Here is a 23510-nt window from a genome sequence, read left to right as displayed (position 1 = left end):
AAGGGACAAGATTTAACAATGTCAAAAATTGAATTTGGGGAAATTTAAGATAAAAACAAAATCAATGAAAATGAAAGTAAATCAGCAAAAGCAAAATAAAAGGACTTGGGATGCCTCCCAAGAGGGCTAATTTATAGTCCTTAGCTGGACTTTTCATGAATTTCACTCAAAAGAGGTGAGGGATTGGAGAGCTTGTAACAACTTGCTCCTATTATTGGGTCTCCAGTTATGTAATGTTTCAATCTATGCCCATTGACCTTAAAATTCCCAGATTTTTCACTCCAAATTTCAATTGCTCCATAAGGGAAAACCTTAGAAACTCTATATGGACCAGTCCACCTTGACTTAAGTTTTCCAGGGAACAATTTCAATCTTGAGTTGAACAACAAAACTAAATCACCTTCTTTGAATTCCTTTTTCCTAAGATGCTTATCATGCCAAACTTTAGTTCTTTCTTTGTAAATACGGGCACTTTCATAAGCATCCATCCTCGCCTCAATCTCATTAAGTTGCAATAGTCTCTTTTCACCAGCTTGCTTAAGATCAAAATTCAAGGTCTGAATGGCCCAATATGCTTTATGTTCTAGCTCCACAGGTAAATGACAAGACTTACCATACACCAACCTAAAGGGAGTAGTTCCTATAGGGGTTTTGTAGGCAGTCCTATAAGCCCATAAAGCATCATCTAGTTTGATAGACCAATCTTTCCGAGAATTGTTCACTGTTTTCTCCAAAATATGCTTGAGCTCTCTGTTAGAAATTTCAACTTGTCCTGAAGTTTGAGGGTGGTATGGGGTAGCTATCTTGTGCACTACACTATACTTCCTCATTAAGCTCTCAAATTGCTTATTACAAAAATGGGAACCCCCATCACTAATTACAGCCCTAGGAGCTCTAAATCTGCTCAAGATAAATTTCTTCAAGAATTTCACTACCACTCTAGCATCATTAGTTGGAGTTGCAATAGCTTCCACCCACTTTGACACATAGTCAACCCCAACTAAGATGTATCTATTACCATATGAAGGAGGAAATGGCCCCATAAAATCTATTCCCCAAACATCGAATAATTCCACTTCAAGAATATCATTTAGGGGCATTTGATCTCTTTTTGACAAATTTCCACTCCTTTGGCATTTATCACATTCCAACACAAATTTCCTCACATCCTTAAAAAGATTTGGCCAAAAGAAACCAGCTTGCAAAATTTTACTAGCTGTTTTAGAGATTCCAAAATGTCCTCCATAATCAGAAGCATGGCAATGATGCATAATACTCTGTGTCTCTTCATCAGGAATACATCTCCTTATTAAACCATCACAGCATCTCCTAAAGAGTAAAGGATCATCCCATCTATAAAATTTCACTTCATGCAAAAACTTTTTCTTTTGTTGCCATGTAATACCTAGAGGTAAAACTCCACAAGATAGATAATTCACAAAGTCTGCATACCAAGGTAGTTTAGCAACAAGAGAGAAAAGTTGTTCATCCAAGAAAAACTCATCAATAGGGATTTCATCCAATTCTTCATCATCCAATTTCAGCCTACTAAGATTATCAGCAACTACATTTTCAGCTCCCTTCTTATCTCTAATCTCCAAATCAAATTCTTGTAGCATCAGAATCCACCTAATGAGCCTAGGTTTAGCCTCCTTTTTACGGAGCAAATACTTGATGGCTGCATGATCTGAAAATATAACCACCTTTGAGTCAATAATGTAAGGTCTGAACTTTTCTAATGCAAAGACAATTGCTAAAAATTCATTTTCAGTTGTTGCATAATTTGTTTGAGCCTCATCCAGTGTTCTACTAGCATAATAAATAGCATAAGCCTTTTTGTCCTTTCTTTGACCAAGAACAGCCCCAATTGCATAGTTGCTAGCATCACACATAATTTCAAAAGGTAGGCTCCAATCAGGTGGTTGCATGATTGGTGCAGTGATAAGGGCTTGCTTCAACCTGCAAAAGGCATCCAAACACTCTTGGTCAAATACAAATGGTGTGTCATTACTTAACAAATTAGACAAAGGTTTGGCTATTTTAGAAAAATCCTTGATAAAGCGTCTGTAGAACCCGGCATGTCCTAGGAAACTTCGAATTCCTTTGACATTGGTAGGAGGAGCCATCTTCTCTATCACTTCAACTTTGGCTTTATCAACCTCTATTCCTCTGTTAGACACCAAATGTCCAAGCACTATCCCTTCCTGAACCATGAAATGACACTTTTTCCAGTTTAACACAAGGTCAGTTTCTGCACATCGCTGCAAAACTTTAGAAAGGTTAGCCAAGCATATGTCAAATGAAGATCCATAAACAGAAAAATCGTCCATAAAAACCTCCATTATGTCTTCAATGAAATCTGAGAAGATTGCCATCATGCACCTTTGAAAAGTGGCTGGTGCATTACACAACCCAAATGGCATCCTCCTATAAGCAAAGGTTCCATATGGACAAGTAAAAGTGGTTTTCTCTTGATCATTTGGATGGATAGGGATTTGAAGAAAACCTGAATATCCATCTAAATAGCAAAAGTAAGAATGCCTAGCCAGTCTTTCTAACATCTGATCAATAAAGGGAAGTGGAAAATGATATTTTCTAGTGGCAACATTTAATTTTCTGTAATCTATGCACATTCGCCAACTAGTTACTGTTCTGGTGGGAATTAATTCATTATTTTCATTTTTGACAACTGTCATTCCACCCTTTTTTGGGACAACATGTACTGGGCTCACCCAAGTACTATCTGAGATAGGGTATATAATCCCTGCATCAAGCAACTTCAAAATTTCCTTTTAACAACTTCTTTCATATTTGGGTTCAACCTCCTCTGATGTTCAATAGATGGCTTACAATTTTCTTCCAAAATGATTCTATGCATGCAAAAGTGTGGGCTTATTCCCTTAATGTCATCTATGGTGTATCCTAAGACTTTCCTAAATTGTCTCAACATTCTTAACAACTTATCAGCCTCTAAGGTACTCAAGTTTGCATTTACAATTACTGGATAAGTGTTATTAGTGCCAAGAAATTCATACCTGAGCTGGGAAGGAAGTTGCTTAAGTTCTACCTTAGGTGCATCTTCTTCCTTGAATGATGGTTGCTTAGATTCTACTTTTTTCTTTTGTGTGAGTTGAAAGACTGGAGCAGAAATGAATGGTGGACTATCTTCTAAGTGTTGAGCATATGCAGCCACATGAGGGTTATCATAGTCTATGCTTCCTCCATGAACCAAGCAATTTTCAAGTGGATCTTCTGGATATTTCTTTCTGAAATGTTCTTCAACCAGCTCATCAATAATATCAACTCTCAAGCAAGTATCAGCTTCAGAATGATGCTTCTTCATAGAGTTATTAATATTGAAAACCAATTGCTCTTCACCAACCCTAAGAGTCAGCTTTTCTCCCTTAACATCAATCAATGCTCCTGCTGTAGCTAGAAAGGGTCTTCCCAAGATGATTGGGATATTAGAATCTTCCTCCATGTCCAAGATGACAAAATCAACAGGTATATAGAACTTTCCAACCTTCAGAGGCACATTCTCCAAAATCCCTTCAGGATACTTGATTGATTTGTCAGCTAACTGAAGAGAAATGTGGGTTGGCTTAAGATCTCCCATATTGAGCTTTTCATAAACGGAGAGGGGCATAAGGCTAACACTAGCCCCTAAATCACATAAAGCTTTTGTAGAACATGATTCCCCAATGTGGCATGGAATTGAAAAACTCCCTGGATCCTTGAGCTTTGGAGGAAGTTTCCTTTGGAGGATAGCACTACATTCTTCTCACAAAGCTACAGCCAAGATCTTCAAGTTTCCTCTTGTTTGAGAGAATTTCTTTCAAGAATTTTGCAAAAGAGGGCATTTGTGAAAGAGCATCAACAAATGGCACATTTATGTAAAGTTTCTTCAAAACCTCTAAGAACTTCCCAAATTACTTATCAAGCTTGGCTTTTTGAAATCTTTGTGGAAAGGGAAGCTGTGGCTTGTAGGGCTCAGGAGGTATATACTTCTCTTCAATTTTCTCTTTACATTTTTCTGCACTCTCTTGTTTTTCACTCTCATCAGTTTTTTTCGCATTTTCTCTCTTCTCATCATTTTCACTCTTCTCTTGTTTTTCACTCTCCTCATTATTTACAACTTTCCCACTTCTTAAAGTAATAGCTTGACATTGCTCTCTTGGGTTTTCTGGTTGACTTGGAAGTTTTCCAAAAGACTTGGCACCTGAGGAAGATGCTTGTTGTGCAATCTGATTTTCCAAAGATTCTGTTATGTGTTTGCATCTGCTCCAGCCTTGCTTTCATCTCTCTCATCTCCTCATCATGCTTATTTTGGTTAGCAAGAATCATTGCAATAAAGCTTGATGGTGGAATTTTGTTCTTGCCGTTTTGGTGGAGGATTCATATTTTTCTGCTGAAAATTAGGCAATGGTTGCCTATTTTGCTGATATGGAACTCCTTGCTGCTGTTGTGGTTGAAAATTCTGATTTGGAACTTGACTTTGCTGATTTCCCCATGAAAAGTTGGGATGATTCCTCCAATTTGGATTATAGGTTTGAGAATAAGGATTCCCCATTTGCTTGTTTCCATAATTACCAACATATGCTGCTTGTTCTCCATAATCTACTCCACAGCTGGTAGTTTCTTCTGCATAAGCCACTTGTTGTGAACTTCCAGATGATGATGTTGAACTAACCAACATACTCAAGTCTTCCATCTTCTTAGCCAAAACACTAGTAAGTGCATCAAACTTTGCATTAATCATATTGAATGGATCAAGATCATACATTCCAGCAGCTTGCCTTTTTTAAGTTGGAGCTGGTCCTCTTGGACTACTCCAAAGATGAGTATTCTTTGCAATTTTCTCCAATAGCTCATAAGCTTCATCTTCATGCTTCATAATAAATTCTCCTCCTGTTTGAGCATCAATAATTCCTCTAATTGCAGGAGTGACATTTGTGTAAAAATTCTGGTTTATCATCCATTTCGGAATGGCATGATGTGGGCATTGTCTCTCTAATTCCTTCCATCTCATCCATGACTCATAAAGAGTTTCATCCTCTCTTGGTCTGAAAGCTGTCATTTGATTCCTTAGTTCTTGAGTTTTTCCAGGTGGAAAATATTGTGCAAGAAATGCATCAGTGAGTTGCTCCCAATTTGTGATGGAGTTGTGAGGTAAAGAATCAAGCCAATCCAATGCTCTATCTTTCAAAGAGAACGGGAATAGCTTTAATCTTGCTGCATCATCAGACACTCCAGGTTGTTTTTGCATGTCACAGATCATAGCAAACTTCTTCAGATGTGTGTGTGGATTTTCAGAAGGATGTCCTCCAAATTGAGAATTCTGAATCATTTGAAGAACTCCAAAATCCATCTTGTAGCTATTTGCATCAATTCTTGGTCTTGCTATGCTCTCTCTCAAGTCATCAAAACGAGGAAAAGTATGATCCATCATACTTCCCCTAGGCAGATTAGCATTAACAACTTCTTCACCTTAGGCTTCATTTTCATTGTTTTGACCATTTCCAGCATTACCAACACCAATTCTAATTCTTTCATCAGCCATGTCTGCTTCAATTTCGGTTTCTCTCAAAGCTTCTTTTCTTTTTCTAGTTTCTTTCTTGTTGGCTTTACAAAATTTCTCAATTTCAGGATTGAATAATAAGGATGTATCACTTATGCTTCTAGCTCTTCTCATAAAAGATTAAAAGTACCTGAAAAAGAACAAACAAACACAAAATGAAAAGATAACGAAAATAAAACTATAAACAACTAAAATAATCAAGAATTCAATATTAAATAAACAACTCCCAAGAACGGCGCCAAAAACTTGATGCGTCCCTACCGCAAGTGCACAGTCGTACAAGTAGTATAGAAAGATATCGTTCCCACGAGGAGTTATGTTAATGATTGAATTTTTGATATAAAAAGTTGAGTAAATTGAAATATTTTTTTGAAATTAAAGTAATGAATTAATGGGTATTGAGAATGTGAAATCTATGTATGCAAAATTAATAATCTATTCAACAATGTATTAATTAAACTAAAATTGCATCAAATTGAAATAAGCAAGTTCAAATATGGCAATATTCAAAATGGCAAGTAATTAAATTCGATTAGAAATTAACAATGGTAAAAAGGCGATTCCGGAATTCGGGATTTCATATCCGAGCTATTTTGGGATTTTAAATTGGTTATCCAATCTTGTGAAACTTATGGTTTTAAGGAGATTAATTCTTAAATCCTTCGAATACCCTTTCGAGTGAGACAAAGAGTGCCTTAATCAAACTAATCCTACTTTCGTGGAGTTAGAATTAATTAATACCCATTAAGTTCTTTAACTAATCTGTGAATCCTCTTAATCCTTAGCCTATTTCTAGGTCTAAGTTAATTAAATCCAATTTCTTGATTATCTATCACAAGGCCTTCTCCTTTCGGTGCCTCAACCATGGATTAAGAACATCACTTAATGGGATCCTACACTAAGCATGTCATTAAGCACACAAGAAATGAATAAAACTCATTAAGACCACAAAATATCTCAAATATTACAACCCTTACTCCAGAATCAAAATAAAACTACTCACTATCCATAATGCTTACAAGATATATTGAGTTTAAATGGAAATAAAGCTTTAATCTAAGCTAAGGAATAAGAAATTAAACACTAGAAATGTAGAAAAATGTAAGGAAAGAAAGAAATCTGCAAATCTTGGTTGAAAATGGTGTGGAAGGTGAAAGTGACTCCTCAAATTCTGCCTCTCTTCTCCTTTCCTTTTCTGCTCCTTGTCTCCTCTCTCTAAAATGGGAAAATGAGACTATTTATAGCATTTTTCTGACATGGAGCCCTAAAATGGTATGTTCTAGGAGGAATTATCTGAGGGAATCTTCTGCCAGCTCATTAATGAACTCTTTATGGATCATAAGTGGACGCATAAGTTATGCAACCTTATGCGCTTTTACTGGTTCTGGTTCACTTATGCGAAACTGCATGACTTGGTGCATAGGTTATGCACAATTCCGTGAGAGTGAATAAGGGAGGTGTGAATGTGCATAAGCTATGCAGTCTCCTTATGCACATTTCGGTTGGTTCTGGAACAGTGATTTTTCTCCTTATGCAGATCTGCATAGCTTATGCGGCAAGTTATGCACAATTTGATCGATGCATATTTCAGCTTGAAAACTTGTTTTTGACATCTTTGGCTGTAGAAGTCACTCCTCAATGGCAAAATTTCTCTTCAGTCCTTCAAAAACACCATTTTTCCTACAAAACAAAGTAAAAGATACAAATTAATCCAAAATCGACAATTATGAAAAACTAACTAATTAACTAATGAAATTAGCTAAAAATGACTAATAATCAAATAAAATGGCTATGAAATTAAACCTAAATGATTATGCAAAATGTATGCGTCAATGTGTAAATTCCTTTTCTTATTCATAAAGAATTTTTGAAGTTGCATCTAAGGAGGAAGAATACTCAAAGGCATCTCAAGACAAATCCAAAATGAGAAAAGAACAAGATTATGAAAGCCAAGACTCAAAGTAAAGGTATGAAAGTCATAGAATTAGAGATTGAGTCTTAGGTCTTATGTAAAAAGAATATATGAGAATTTAGTCGAATGGAGCTCAAAAATGAAACTTTATTTTCTGATTATTTTTTCTCATCATGACCTTGGATACTGCTACTGGAACTTATTTCTTCTTAAGGTCTAAATCTTTGTTTTTAAATATTACAAGTTGAGACATGCAGCTGTTGACTTAGTTTGCTAACTGCTTTGCTAAAATATTAGTTTGCTAATGTGTTTGCTAAAACATTAGTTTACTAACTAGTTTACTGTTGTTGCCAAAATTTCATTAGTTTGCTAAATAATCAGAGCTGCTCAACTTCGCACAAAAAGACAAAATAAGGGCCATTTTGTCATGGGCAGTGTGTATAACATTCCAAAAAGGTTTCAAACGGTCTAAAATGATTTGGGACTATAAATACACCTTCTTTACTCTATTTTACACTTGATGAAAGCTTACATTTGAACTCCAACTTTGATTTTTCATTTATTGCTTTCATTCAAGAGCTTTAAAGACTTTAAGCTACAATTGGCAAATCAACTCATCTCTTCTTTATAGTTTGATTTGTATTGAGTAAGAGTGAGTGTTACAACATTGAATTGCATTTAAGAGAGGTTGTACAAGTACCTATTGAAGCTTGAGAGAGTAAGTGCTTGAGATAGCACTTGTGAAGGTTTCAAGCTACCTTGGTAAAAGCTTGGTGTTGAAAAGTTGTAAAGGTTTTTTGGTCTCTTGCCTTTAAAAGAGTAAATAGTGGAGAGAAGACTCAAAGAAGGTTCTTTGAGAGAGTGGATGTAGGCTAGTTAAGCCGAACCACTATAAAAATCATTGTGTTTGATCTCTCTAACTTTAACCTCTTTACTTTTGTACAATTTAATTTTTATACATGACCTTGAATGTTGAATGAATATATTGAGTTGGTATATTTGAGGATTTATGAGTATGATGAGAAATTAGTTGAATATTTTGTGATGCATGTTATGATAGCTATAAATATTGATTAAAGCTTGAATTGCAACTTAGGGACACTTTATTGAAATACATATCACTGTCATTATATATTAAGAAGCACTTAGTTGAACAAAACCACAATTTTTCATTAGGCTACAAGCAAGGGCCGAAAAATTGTTAAAGTCCAATTCACCCCCCTCTTGGACTATTTTGGGACAACAAGGTATAAACAATTTACAAACTAAAAAATAGATAAATTAAATAATATATTTTTTAAAATTAAAAGACTAAATAACTAGTTTTGTTGAAATGCATAGATTAAATAGTAATTTTTTAATGTAACAGTGACTATTTAAAATTTGGCCTCATTTTTAATTATCCAGTAAATATTTATGTTATGCACAAATTTAATAGAAATTAACTTTTTTATGCCTAATTTAAATTTTAATATTTCATTTTTTTATTAAAATCATTTATAATATTTTTTATATAATTTGATTATTAAAATTTCATAGCATATAACTATAATACTATCACCTTAGCGCTTTACTTTTAATATTTACATGTTTAATTTAAATTTTCAATAAAATTGTATTTTTTATCACATTTTATAATTCGTTTCTATTAGAATTAAATTAGTTAACATATATAAATAAAATATATCATCAATTATAAAAATAAATAAATAAATATTTTTTAAAAATATAAAGTTTCATAATAATAATCTGTAAATAAATAAAAAAGACAAATAAAAATAATAAAAATAAAAGATAATATATGCAAAACCAATAATGAAAGCTTATATTCGTATACTTTTACAAATAATTATATTTATCTTTTTTTTTTAAATCTAACTATATTTACCTTATTACTATTGCTCTATTAATTTTTTTGGTAGTTGGTGCTTCTTGATTTTAATCTTTTGATTTTTGTATTCAATTGTCTCTTTCTAATGAAAAATCAAGATGAATAATTTTCATAACAATATCCCATAAATGTAAGTATATATGGCAAATATGTTAGTAGCAAATTTAATTAAGTATTTATTTTAATTTAAAAATATTTATTGTGTCATAAATAAAAATAAATAGCACTATCTTTTTAAATATTATTTTATAATTATACAATATTAAATATAAATTTGGGAATATATATATATAATAAAAAATTATATATTTTAAAAAAATTAATTAATTTTATAAAATTATATAAATATCCTGCCTTGCGTGTTTTGCTAGAGATGACTTAATGACTACTTTTGCTCGTTTAGTCATCTCCAACAAAGCACGCAAGGTAGGATATTTATATAATTTCATAAAATTAAGTAATTTTTTAAAAATATATAATTTTTTTTATTTAAATATATATATATATATAAACTAATTATATACATTTTTTATAATTTTAAAATATATTTTTATATTTCAAATATTATATTAAAAATTTTTATTTAAAATTTACATTTTAAAATTAATTACAAGAATCGAAACTAATCAGATTAAGATGCAGTACAAATAAGTTTAGGCCATAAACGAGCCAATTTATTTATGACGCATTAAAAATAAAAGTTAAATAAGATGTTCTCACTTAATTTAATAAGACACGTAACAATTTATTTATTTAATATAATTATTTTTTAAAAATAATTATGATATTGATAAGAACTCATATTTTATTTTAGTATAAGTATACTATAAAATTTAAAAAAAAAAAGTATAAATTGTAGAATATTAAATGTAAAATTGCATTTTTATTATATAAAATGCATCATAATAGTTTTAAATATATTAAAATAAAATATGTTAATTTATTAATCTAATTAAATAAATAAGTTATTATATATCTTATCAGATGAAGTAAATATCTAATTAATTTTTATTTTTAGTGTACTATAAATAGATTGATCCGTTTATAACTTAAAACTATTTATACTAAACTCAATTTTATTTAACTATGTACTAAGTTGAGTCAAAATATGTCACCTTCATTCACAAATATTATTTTAGTTTTGATTTTTGTAATTAATTTTTAGAATTTAATTTAATTGTAAATTTGTAGTGAAACATTTGAAATTCAATTAAATATAAAATATGTTTTAAATTTACAAAAAAAGAAATGTATATGAATAGTTCCACAAACATATATTTAGAATTTCCAAGCAGTAGGTGCAATTGACCAATGCTATTACTTTGTAATACCAAACAAAATGGCCTTTTCCAATTTACTAAAATAATTTATTGTCGTATATTGGCGTTTTCTTAATAACTTATTTATCCTTGAAAACGCTAATTAAAATAGTATTTTTTTTGTAAATTATTTTAATAATTAACCCCTCAAGTGGCTGGTCTTCCTTTACCATACAGATATTGGTCGCATTGTTCCTTTCAAAGCTATTGAAAAGAAGAATAATAACTTTTTAATTTTTATTATTTTATTTATTTTTATTGATGTGTGTTTTATTGTTTTCTTTGTTTGATTATTCGTTTTTTGTTGAGCAGGGATTTTTTTTTTTTTTAAGTGTTTCAATTCTTCTCCTTCTGTTGAACAATTGCTGCCATTTTCTTCTCTTAAACAATTAACTTTTTAATTTTTATTATTTTATTTGTTTTTATTTATGTGTTTGATTGTTTTCAAAATTTTATAAAATTCAGCAATGAAACAAACCATCTTTAAATTAAAATCTTTAACCTAATTGCCGTACAGAGATGGGAATAAAATTGGAATCCTCAATTCCAATTCTGATGGAAATTGCAATTGCACGTTCTAATTCCAATCTACGGTCAATGAAACTGGAATACTTCCATAGAATTGGTTGACGGAAAGACTAATATATATACTACAAAATAATACTGGCTCACCCAGTAAGCACATGAATTTGCATAAACCCAATAGAAATGGAAATTCGAATAACACGTTTAACGACCCTTTGGCCTTCAATCCATCATTTTCAGGTCATTTTGTTATTCTGTACAAGTTTACTATGCTTGCAACCACCTACCGATTGTCTCAGGAATTTGGGAAATGAAACTGATCGACTTGCACTCCTGGAATTCAAATCCAAGATAGGCAATGATCCACATGACGTCTTCAGCTCCTGGAATGATTCTGTCAACTTCTGCAAATGGCAGGGGATTACTTGTGGTCGAAAACACCACAGAGTTACATCTCTAAACGTGTACGGGCTGAGCTTGTCTGGAACCATTTCTCCGTTTATAGGGAACCTCACCTTCTTAAGGTTCCTCAATCTTCGCAACAACAGCTTCCATGGTGAAATTCCTCAAGAAGTTGGCCGCTTGTCCCGACTGAGACACCTCAACCTGACAGATAACAGATTGGGAGGTGAAATTCCACTTAACATCACCTGCTGCTCAGAGCTCCGAATCCTGATATTGGCTAGAAATAGATTTGTGGGTAAAATTCTCGATGAACTTGGCTCTTTGAAAAAGCTTGTGTCACTTGACCTCTACGGAAATAATCTCACAGGAGAGATCCCACATTCATTTGGAAACCTTTCGTCCTTCAAACATTTATCTGTAGCTGTCAATAATCTGGCTGTAAATATTCCAAACAAGTTGGGGCAATTGACGGGCTTAACTTTCTTCTCGGTTGGAGTAAATAATCTAATAGGTACAATCCCTGGCGCCCTGTACAATATCTCATCTATCAATGTCTTTTCTGCGCCAGATAATCAGTTGAAAGGGAGTCTTCCAGCGAACATAGGCCTCACTCTTCGAAATCTGCAAGATTTCTACATTGGTGGAAACCAATTTTATGGAGCTATTCCAAGTTCATTCACCAATGCTTCTCAGCTTGAAATATTTGACATCTCTGCCAACTTTTTCACAGGACAAGTTCCAAACAATTTTGGAGATTTAAGGGATCTGCAGCAGGTGAATTTCGAATTCAATTTTCTGGGCAGAGACACAAGTCAAGATTTGAGTTTTATAACATCTTTGTCAAATTGCAGCAATCTAGAAATTCTATCTTTTGCTAAAAATAATTTTGGCGGTGTATTACCTGCAGCCCTAGCCAATTTGTCAACCAAACGGAGCCTATTAGGGGCTGGAGGCAATCGAATGTCTGGAAGACTTCCATCGGAGGTTGGGAATCTTGTGAATTTGTATGCATTAGGCTTGGAGGAAAACCATTTTTCTGGTACCATACCAATTTCTTTTGGGAAGCTTAGAAAGTTGCAAAAACTGTATTTGCATACAAACCTATTATCTGGACAAATCCCGCCATCCTTAGGCAACCTCAGCCAGCTATATAAACTACATTTAGGTGAAAACAAATTACAACGAAACATAACAAGTAGTATTGCAAACTGCCAAAACCTGCAAGCTCTAGATATTGCAAACAATTTCCTTATTGGCTTCATACCCCAGGAGATCATTGGTCTTTCCTCTTTAACAACAATTCTCAACTTATCACACAATACATTGACAGGTCCCCTACCCCGAGAAATCCATAAACTGAAAAATATTAATGCGCTAGATGTGTCACAAAACAAACTGTATGGGGAAATTCCTGAGACAATAGGGGATTGCTTGATGCTAGAAAACCTTAACATGCAGGGCAACTTTCTCCAAGGATCAATTCCTCAACCTTGGATTCACTGAGAGGTCTCCAACATTTAGACCTATCAAGAAACAATTTGTACGGAAACATTCCGAAGGAGCTACAGAAGCTCCCCTTTTTGCAATATGTGAATCTTTCCTTCAATAATCTTGAGGGTGAAGTACCAAGAGAAGGAGTGTTCAGCAATATAACGGCAGTTTCACTTGTTGGAAACAAAAATCTATGTGGAGGTATCCCAGAACTGCAGCAACCAGAATGCCCCATCAAGCGAAAGAAACACAAAAATTCTCCTCTTGCCATTATCCTTGCAACAGTTATCAGTTCAATTGTGCTCTTCATGGCGATAACATCTTTAAGGGTTTTCTGCTGGCGAAAATCAAGAAAGAATCCATCATCCAGTCCTTTTTGTTTGGATAAGCTCCTTCGAATTTCCGCTTAACTCAGGGATTCTCTTCTGAAAACTTAATTGGACAAGGTAGTTTTGGCTCTGTATATAGAGGAAGTCTTGATCTACATGGTGAAAGGATAGTTGCTGTGAAGGTAATCAACCTTCATCAACATGGAGCATCCAAGAGCTTCATTGCTGAGAGCAGAGCATTGCGGAACATCAGGCACCGAAATCTGGTGAAGATCTTGACATACTGCTCAAGCATTGATTTTAAAGGCAATGACTTCAAAGCTTTTGTGCTTGATTTCATGGTGAATGGAAGTTTAGAAATGTAGTTGCATCCAAATGAAGATAGTAATAGCCAGCCAAGGAATTTAAACCTTCTTCAAAGGCTTCGGGTCGCCATTGATTTGTCATCTGCATTGCATTACCTTCATGACCTTTGTGAAACGCCAATCATTCACTGCGACCTAAAGCCAAGCAATATTCTGCTAGACAATGACATGACTGCTCATGTTGGTGATTTCGGATTAGCAAGGCTTCTTTCCAAAACCTCAAGCAACTCTTCTCAGGACCAAACGAGCTCCATTAGGATAAAGGGAACAATCGGCTATATGCCTCCAGGTAAAAACCTTCGATACTTTTATTTATCAAATAACTACATTAGTCATGTATATAATAAAAATGGAATTGCGCATGTTTGCCTTGCAGAATATGGAATAGGTGGCGAGCCAACAACATATGGGGATGTGTATAGCTTTGGAATAATTTTGTTGGAGATTATCACAGGACGGAGACCAATTGATGAAGTGTTCACAGATAGTTTGAATCTCCACAACTTTGTTAGGTCTAAGCTACCGGGACAAGTAATGCAGGAGGAGAAGTGGGAGCAGAAGAGATTGTTGAAGACAATGAGAGTAATGATGTTCAAACAGAAATCCAAGAAAATAATGTCAATATTGAAAATTTGAAATTACAGGGAAGCAATGTGCAAAAATGTGTTGTATCAGTCCTCAAAATAGGACTCGCATGCTCGGTAGAACTACCAGGAGATCGAATGAATATGACCGATGTCACAAGAAAATTAATCATTATTACAGAGGCCTTTCTTCGTGCAAGGACTCACACAGAACGGCAAATTGTAAACCACAATTAGGTATGAGTTTTTTTTTTTTTTCGCACACATTCTGATTGATGAATCCTATCCTATCTTCATATTTGCTTAGCCCAAAGACTACTTTGATCATTTGGATATTGCAGAGGAATAAGCTGTGGCATTCAAGCATGTAGGCCTCCACTAACATCAGCTTTTGGATCTCACTGAATTTCAAGAATAAGTGTTATATGAACATCAATCTGCAGCAAATAAACCTCAAGTTCTACCTCGTGCACTGTCTGCGAGGATTTTCTAATATTTTCTTTCAACTAAATTTAAAAATCAGAATGTGTAAATCAATAACTGTCACCAAGTGTGTTATTTCTTTTGTTATGATTATGTTGTTGGTGAAAACAAAATTTTCATTCCCTTCAGAAAAGGAAGTGAAAACAAATTTCTTGGAAATGAATTACCAGTTTGAGAGTAAGATTATCTCATCTCACATGGGAGAGTGTTGGAACGTGTTGTTTCGCGTCAGGTGGGAATGTGGCAACACCATGGGCAAAAAATAGAGGCCCATTTAAAATCAACGTTAGCCATTTTGACATTAAAGCTGGAGCCTAAAGAGACTGGAAGCCCAACATCTCAAAGATGGGAGATTGACACCCAAGTTTGCATTCTCTCAGGCCTAGTCTTTAAAAAAAAAACAATATTAGAGCGGTCAGGCGTTGATTCAAAGTTTTGGCGAATCCAAATCGCAGGACTCCCCAAAGATTTTGATTGAATTTGGTTTCAATTTGATATTTTTAAAATTTTTCTTTTTTTGTTTTAATTCTGTTTTGCCTGGAAACAAACCGGCTAATTTTGATCCAATGCAAAGATGTTTTTGTTCAATTCGATTTTGTTTAATTTCGATTTTTGATTAAACTGCTCCAATTTCAATTCTGAATCAACTTTTGGTCGGGTCTAATGTAGAGAAAAATGGAAGATCTCTGTCTATACCATGGGCAAGTATTGATGGGTTCAGTTTAAAAAATCAAAAAATCAAATAAACCAAAATTTATAGTAGAAAAAACTGAAATGAAGCAAATTAGATAGAAAATAAAAAATTAAATGGAATTGAACCTATCGACTTAGACTTTATCTTGACCTTATTTTAGACTCATTTCAGACCCAATTTCTTTTATTTTTTTTATTTTTAATTTTGATTTTAGATCTAATAATAATTAATTTAAAAAAAATTATAAAGTTTAGTTCTTTTAATTTTTTCGGATGGAATAAATTGACAAAAATCTATAACGGATAGAAATCTGTTAGTTGATAATCTGTGTTTTTCTTTTCTTTTACTTTAATAATGATCATTGATATCATTTAAGAGTGAATTAATTTTATTAATATATACTGTTTGCATTTAAAAAAATAATGAAATAATGACATGCCATAAATTTAAGGTAATATAAATTATTTTAGCTAGTAATATAAATATATATTCAAACAAAGTGTCATATAAAATGTGAGAGATTAAATCTTATATATATATATATATATATCATTGCAAAACTTTGTCATAAATATTTTTAATATAATTAATTTATAAAAAAAAATTTAACAGTATCATAATAAAAATTGATTGAAATTGATGATCTGAAATTTTTGGTCCACTTATTTATTTTAAGAAAAGTCATGAATTTTTTTAAAAAATATATAATTTTCTTTTAACTAAAAAAATATAAACTCATTAATGTTAATTTAAAAAAAAATGATGTCCCAAAATATGTCCAAGAGGGAAATCACTTGGACTAAAACAATTTTTCGATTCTTACTCGAAACTTTTGAAAAATTGTAGCTTAGTCCAGCCTAATCTTCTATTATAAAATGTGTGTGTGATACTGCTCAAATAATTAGTTGATACAAAATTGACTTAAAAACATTCAATATACTGATCTGACAGAATATATTAGCACTTAGTAAAAATACCAGTAATCTGAATAAAATCACATCATAACAAACAGAACAGTAGACATAATATATCAGTGAACAGCAGATATAACAGTAACCAAATTATATCAGATCTCAACAGATTCAACAGTAAATAAATTATCTCAGTTTGCAGCAGAGTTAACAATAAACTGTATCAGTTCTCAACTCAACAAAGATAATTCAACCAGAAAATCAAAGTACATAAATATAAAGAGTAAGGGTTGAGAGAATTGAATACTGAATTTTTATAGTAGTTCGGCCTAACTAACATACATTTACTCACCTAAAAATCCCACTTTGAGTTTTCACTTCACTATTCTTTCTTTTTAAAGGTAAGAGACACAAGCCCTTTACAAATTTTCACACCAAAACTTTTATAATTAGCTTCACACTTCTGCCGAGTGTTATCCCAAACACTTTTCACAATCAAGCTTCAATAGGTACTTGAATAACCTTTCATAAATGCTAAGAAAGTGTTTAAAACTCAATCTCACTCAATACAATAGAATATATAAAGAAGAGATGAATAGGTATGCCAATAATGAGCAATAAAAACAATTTGAACACTTTGAATGAAAGCTTTAATGACTTTAAGATATTAGGAACAGTAAAATAATTTTTATTAAATGCAAAATGGCCAAGGATAAGTATAATTTATAGCCTTAGATAGTTTCTAACAGTTTGAGAACTCATTTGAACGTTACAATTTTAAATTTCAAGTAAATAGCCATTATTTTATCGTTTTCTGCGATATTGTGCAGAGTTGAGTTAGTTAGCAAACCAGTTAGCATAACAGAAATAGTGGCAAACCAGTTAGCATACTAGAAAAACTTTTCTGCATAACTTTGAAAATTTTAAAACTTTAGAACAAATTATAATAAAATACTTTTAGGCCATTGATAATTCAAAACAAGTTTTGAAAACTTAGGATTAAAATTTGAGGTATTAAAAAAAAGTATTATTGGCTTCTACTCCCCAATTCTTTTCACAAGTAATTATAAAAGTTTAAACTAATTTCTAAACTATGTACCTTTATTTTGATCTTCGATGTAGCTTAAAAGATAATATTTTTTTTTCTTTTTCTTCTTTGTCTTTAATTCATCTTGTGTTATCTTAGAATGCCATTCTTTCTTTAAAATACAAGTTCATCATCAACTCTATAAATCTTTTTCTTTATCCTTAGAAAAACACTTAAAACAATGTTAATTTGATTCTAGTTGAGTTTTATTATCATCAAAATTCATGTTCCTTTAAGCTCACGAGGTCAACAAAAAAATTTCATTTTGATCTATTAACTTTATTTTTAGTACTAATATTACTTATTTTTTTTTAAAAAAATCCTTTAATTTTTAATAATCAATAGAAGGTTTTTAGGTAAAATAAAATAAATTATTATTTTAATATTTTTTTCATAAATTTCTTATTTTACTCCTCTTCTTTTCTTTTTTTTTTCTCCTCCTCTCATATTTCTAATTTTTTTTTATCGTAAATTTAACAATTATTTATTAACAATTGGTTTATTTTTAATAATTTTGTATTAATAAAAGTATTTATTCATGTATATTTTTCTATTTGTCATTAATTTATTATTAATTTAATTTAATTTTTATAAAACTTTAATTTAAATTTAGATTCTTATTAAATTGAAAAATAAATTTAAATAGTAGAAAAAATATTGATTTTCATTAGATAATTATTTTGAAAATTAGTATCTGGTTTGAAAATTAAATAAATTTATTTTATTTTAAATTAAATTTTAATTAAAAATTAACATTTTCATTAAAATTGAAATTAATAAAAATTTTGTCAAGAATACAATAATTTTAGTCATAAGAAATTAAGCATATAGAAGAAGAATAAAGAGAGGGGGAGGGGTGAAATTTTTTTTTTAAGAAAAGAGGGAATAATAATATTTTTCTTTTTTTTTTCACCTATAAATCTTCTCTTATCTATTAGAGGTATTTTTTTCAAAATAAAATGAAACTTGAGTGATATACATATGACTTTTGGAGTGTATATCAAGTGGTTCCCTTTAGAAATAGTTATGGATATGTGTAGGACTAATATTTTTATTGTAAGTCATTATAGAGCCCAAAAAACTAGCATTACTCTCAGGTTGTTAAAATTTATCTTATACACTTAAGATGTCAATTTTATTTATAAGAAGCATATTGTGAATTTTATAATATTTTAGAAAGTTTAATTCAACAATATTTTTATAGAATGGATTTTATTTTAGGTAAATTATGTGATTTTAAAATAATTGATATTTATTAAATCTATGTATTTTTGTAATTATTATGACATTATTCACTATTTATATTAATTATTTTCATTTTTTATTTATTTTATATTTTAACTTTTACTTCTTTTGATGTAAAATTCTAAAAATATTAAACTAAAATTTTTTGATCAAGTATTTTTTTTTTCTCTACGGAGTTTTTTGTTTGATAGTGTGAGATTTCTTAGCTTCAATATTAATTATGCTTGTGAAAGGGTCTTTTATATTATGATTTACTCTATTTTTAAAACTATAATTTTAAATTTTATTAAAAATAATTTTAAAAGTTATTTAATTATTTTATAATTTTATAATTAAAACATATTAAATTGAATTAAAAATTATTTTTTATATAATTAACTCTAATTAAATTTTAATTTCATAATTTTAGAAATGACTCAAATATCATTAAATTAAATTAAAACTTAATGATACTTATAATAAAAATAAATAGCACTACTATTTTAAATATTATCTTATAATTATATATCAGATAAAATTTAGAAATATATAAAAATAAAAAAATATATTAAAATAAATTATAGTTTTTAAAAGAATTAGTCATTTTGTGAAATTATATAAATATAATGCCTTGCGTGTTTTGCTGGACAGAACTTATTGACTACTCGCTTTACAATGCGCCCTTTTATTTTGATTAGTTTTTTTTTTTTAATGTTATTTATGCTGGTTATATGCATTTATGATTTAATTATATATATATATATATATAATTTTAAAAATTTTTATATTAATTAATTAATATATCTTAAAATATTAAAAAAATTAAAAATTAATTAATATATTAAAAATATATTTTTATTAAAACATATTAATTTATTAAATATAATATATAAATTTTGTAAAATATTATATTTTATATTTTAATTAATTAATATTATAGAATATTTTTAATAATATTTTAATATGTTAATAAATTAATGTGTTTTATTAAATTAATATATTTTATATTAAAAATTAATTAATGCATTTGGATTTTAGGATTTTTTTTATTTATAAAAAAATATCATGTGTTGTGTATTCGTTAACCTTGAATATAAAAAATATATTTTTATAATAATATTTATAATTTTTATATATTATATTTAAAAAAGATTTAAATATTTTATAAAATTAAAATATAAATTATAAATAAAAAATATATTTTTAAAATTATAATTAAATTATATAAAATTAAATGAATTCGAATATTATTTGAATAATAATAATAAATTCAGATAATTTATGATAAATTTTAATTGAGTTTAATTTGAGACGAAAAATTTATGATACATTTTAATCCAATTTAATTTAGAATATATTTGAATTCAGATGAAATAATTTTCATGTATATTTTATCTGGGTGCTTAGATTTCTTCTATATCACTTCACATTCTTTGCTCTTTATTCACTCATTCTTATTTTTTGCACTCTTTTCTCTCACTTTCTCATTTTAAGATTGACATCTTTTTTTTTTCTCTCCTTCATAATTAAGGTAAAAAAACATACGACATACAATTAAAGAAATTTTGGATTGAGTAACTCAATGATAAAACCTAAAACTGTTACTTCACTAATATGATCTCACTTTTATCGTCTCAACTATAAGGGATCCGCAAGTAAAAGAAAAATTGTCAAATGTCCACTAGGTTGGTCCCTGGTGAGAACCTTCCAACGCCCAAATTAGATGGGTAATAGCATAATAGAATATAGCTAAGAGAGAGAGAGTAGGTCAGAAAGAGATGAACCCCTTTCCATCCTTATCTTATCCTATTTATAAAGAAAAGTGATCAGAGCATATTTTAAAAAATATTCTTTAAGGACATATTCCTAATTAAAGGGTTATATATTATATGTAATTATTTTATAGTGTATCACTCAATTAATAAATTATATATACATTGAATAATTTCCAATTTATATATTTACTCAAAAACATTTATAACCACCAATGAATATAATGTTTGGGAGCATCACTTACCAAAGAATTCACAAAAATGACAAAAAGTATAATAATAATAATAATAATAATAATAATAATAATAGTTGACTACTACTATCAAGACAAACATGGCCGTGAAAACCAAGGAATAGATTTTAATGGTTTCAACACTCTATTCTATTTTTCTTTGTCCATTTCGCAAAGATAAAAGATAGTGATATGACTTATTCTTTTCAATAATTTATCTCTCTCAATTCATTGAAGATTTAGTGTATATATTCCACAAACGTTTTTCTAAATGGTTCCTAACATTCAAGAGCTTGGTAGATCGTAGAAATTAGGTGCAAAATCGTAGTCATATAGAACTTAAATTTGAATTTCAAATTTAAATGAAATTCTAAGTCTATGGGCTGCTACAATTCCTTTCTGAATGAGAACATATCGGATATTTTTGAATAACCAATCTAATAAAACTCTTTTAGAATGAGTTTGTACGGTATATATTTGGGTTTGAAATGAATTTATATTTAAAAAATAATACTCGTATTATGTTCAAGTTGAGTGTGAGTTTTATGTATTGAGTACTAGTTGTACAACTCCTTTATATAAAAAATTAATTAAATATAAAATATATATTTTTATACTCTTAAACTTTTTTATAATTTTATATATTAAATAAATAAATTTAAAGATGTTATAGAATAATTAAAATTTTAAAATATAAATTATAAGTAAAAATACTTTTTGTATAGGTTATTAATTAAAATATGTAAATCTAAGCAGATTCAAGTATTATTCAAGTAATAATATTTAGGTTTGATATGAGTTCAGTTTATAATATTCTCTAATTGGATTGAGAACAGATTTAAATATTTAAAATATTAATCAAATTTAAATTTAAATAGAGTAATTTTCATGGATATTCTACCTATTATCACTCTTAATCTCAATTCAATCCAAGCTTTTCACTACACACCAAATGAATATAAAGTTTGGGAGTATCACTTTCCATAGGGTTCATAAAAATAAGTGTATATAAAGACATAACAATGGCCGACTGTTTCTATCAAGACAAGCATGGCCGTGAAGACCATAGCATCGATTTTAGTGGCTTTAGCACTCTATATACCTTTGTCCATTTTCAGAGATAAAAGACAATGACTTGTGGTTTTCAATCAATTCATCTCCAATCTTAATCCGTTGAAGACTTCCTATATATTCCTAAGGGTGTGTATTTGAAATTATCATGGATTTGAATTTATGTTTTGAATAAAAATTTATAAAATTTTAATATCAAATTTATATACCTTGACATGGGGTAATTTTATGAAATAGATAATTTCATATGAGATAATTTAATGAAATAATTGCCAAATTAGCAGGTTAACTTGAAAACATTTAAATTTTTTGTCACAATAATTTTTATGAAATTGAATAAAAGTTCAATGACTTTTATAAAAAAAATTATAAATCAGTGACTTTTATGATAATATTTATAGAGTTGAGTGACCACATATAATATTTACCTAATAATGATTGTAATTAACCCTGGAATGATATCCCCAAATTCTTTGGTATATATTAATTAAGTTAACATGTTTTCTGACTTTATTTTTCTTTGATTATTAGATATTTCAATCAATTTCTAATTTTAAATAAATACATTTTTTAACATTATTTTTCTTTGATTATTAGACATTTCAATTAATTTCTAATCTGAACAATGACTTAACTCTATCCTTTGCTCCATCTTCTATACCATTCCTTATGCATGACTTTTACGACACTTATTTATAAGCATGTAATTAGCATAACTTTTATGACATTTATTTCTACAGGCATTACTTGCCTTTTTAATTGTAAATTAAATGTTACCTTTTAAATTCTCCTTTTTGTTTTGTTTTTTAGAAATATTTTTCTTATTTTCTTGTAATTGAGACACTCAAAAAATTAATCAATAAAAAATATTTTTTTAATCAAAAGGAAAATAAATTTATTTTTAAGAAAAATTGACTTTCTTTTTTCAGAGGAGGAAGTCATCATTTTTCAAACTTTGACAATCTTATTAAAATGTAAAATTATTTATGCATGAATGACATAAATATATATTATTAGTTTAATATTGTAACTAAATAATGAAAAATATTTTTATAAAAAATATATTTTTAAAAAGCAATTTCCATAAAAATAATTTTTATCATAAAATAAACCGAGCTACAGGAAACCAAGAACAATTCCATTGGTGTATAATCGTGACGCTCAAGTTTCAATTTAAAAATATTATTCTATCAAATATTTCAAATATGATTATACAAAATGTCCCCAACTTTATTTAAATTTATTTGGTGTAAAAATCGTTCAAATTTTTTCCATAAAAAATCCTTCAAATTTTTATTTTCTTAATTGAACTTCTAAAATGCTTAAATTTGCTAATAAAAAAAATTTTAAATTTGCAATTAATTGTCAAAAAGAATTGCACGTAAGCACAACATATTGCTCCAAGTAATTTTTTTTATCTAAATTTTATTTATTATTTAATTTATTATTGATTCAAAATATAAAAGACTATTTATTAAATATATAGCTTCGTATTATGCAAAAAAAAATCCTTAAGTATATAGGTTTCTCGTCCAACAACACTGGTTATTTAATCTGTGTGTCACCTCCAGGCAACAAATTATATGAGATGGCACGTCCGGCCAACTTAGTAGCACCTGGGCTATCAATCCTTCGT

The 23510-nt window shown here is 29.6% G+C and overlaps 1 protein-coding gene and 1 non-coding gene across 2 annotated transcripts; both read left to right on the top strand.

The window, feature by feature from the left end:
• Positions 1–4985: 4985 nt before the first annotated feature.
• On the top strand, positions 4986–5092 carry LOC131173588 (small nucleolar RNA R71). The gene has a single exon (XR_009143902.1). It is a non-coding gene; the product is annotated as a small nucleolar RNA R71 (small nucleolar RNA).
• A 6316-nt stretch (positions 5093–11408) lies between these two features.
• Positions 11409–14911, top strand: LOC110666978 (probable LRR receptor-like serine/threonine-protein kinase At3g47570). The gene is given in 6 exon segments (XM_058134722.1): positions 11409–12762; positions 13323–13499; positions 13832–14104; positions 14192–14356; positions 14359–14636; positions 14741–14911. Coding segments are annotated over 5 exon segments (2247 nt in total). The 3' UTR covers positions 14741–14911.
• The last annotated feature ends 8599 nt before the right edge of the window (positions 14912–23510 follow it).

The sequence above is a fragment of the Hevea brasiliensis genome, chromosome 14, assembly GCF_030052815.1.
Source record: "Hevea brasiliensis isolate MT/VB/25A 57/8 chromosome 14, ASM3005281v1, whole genome shotgun sequence".
Taxonomy (NCBI): domain Eukaryota; kingdom Viridiplantae; phylum Streptophyta; class Magnoliopsida; order Malpighiales; family Euphorbiaceae; genus Hevea; species Hevea brasiliensis.
This window is presented reverse-complemented; position numbering and strand designations above follow the sequence as displayed.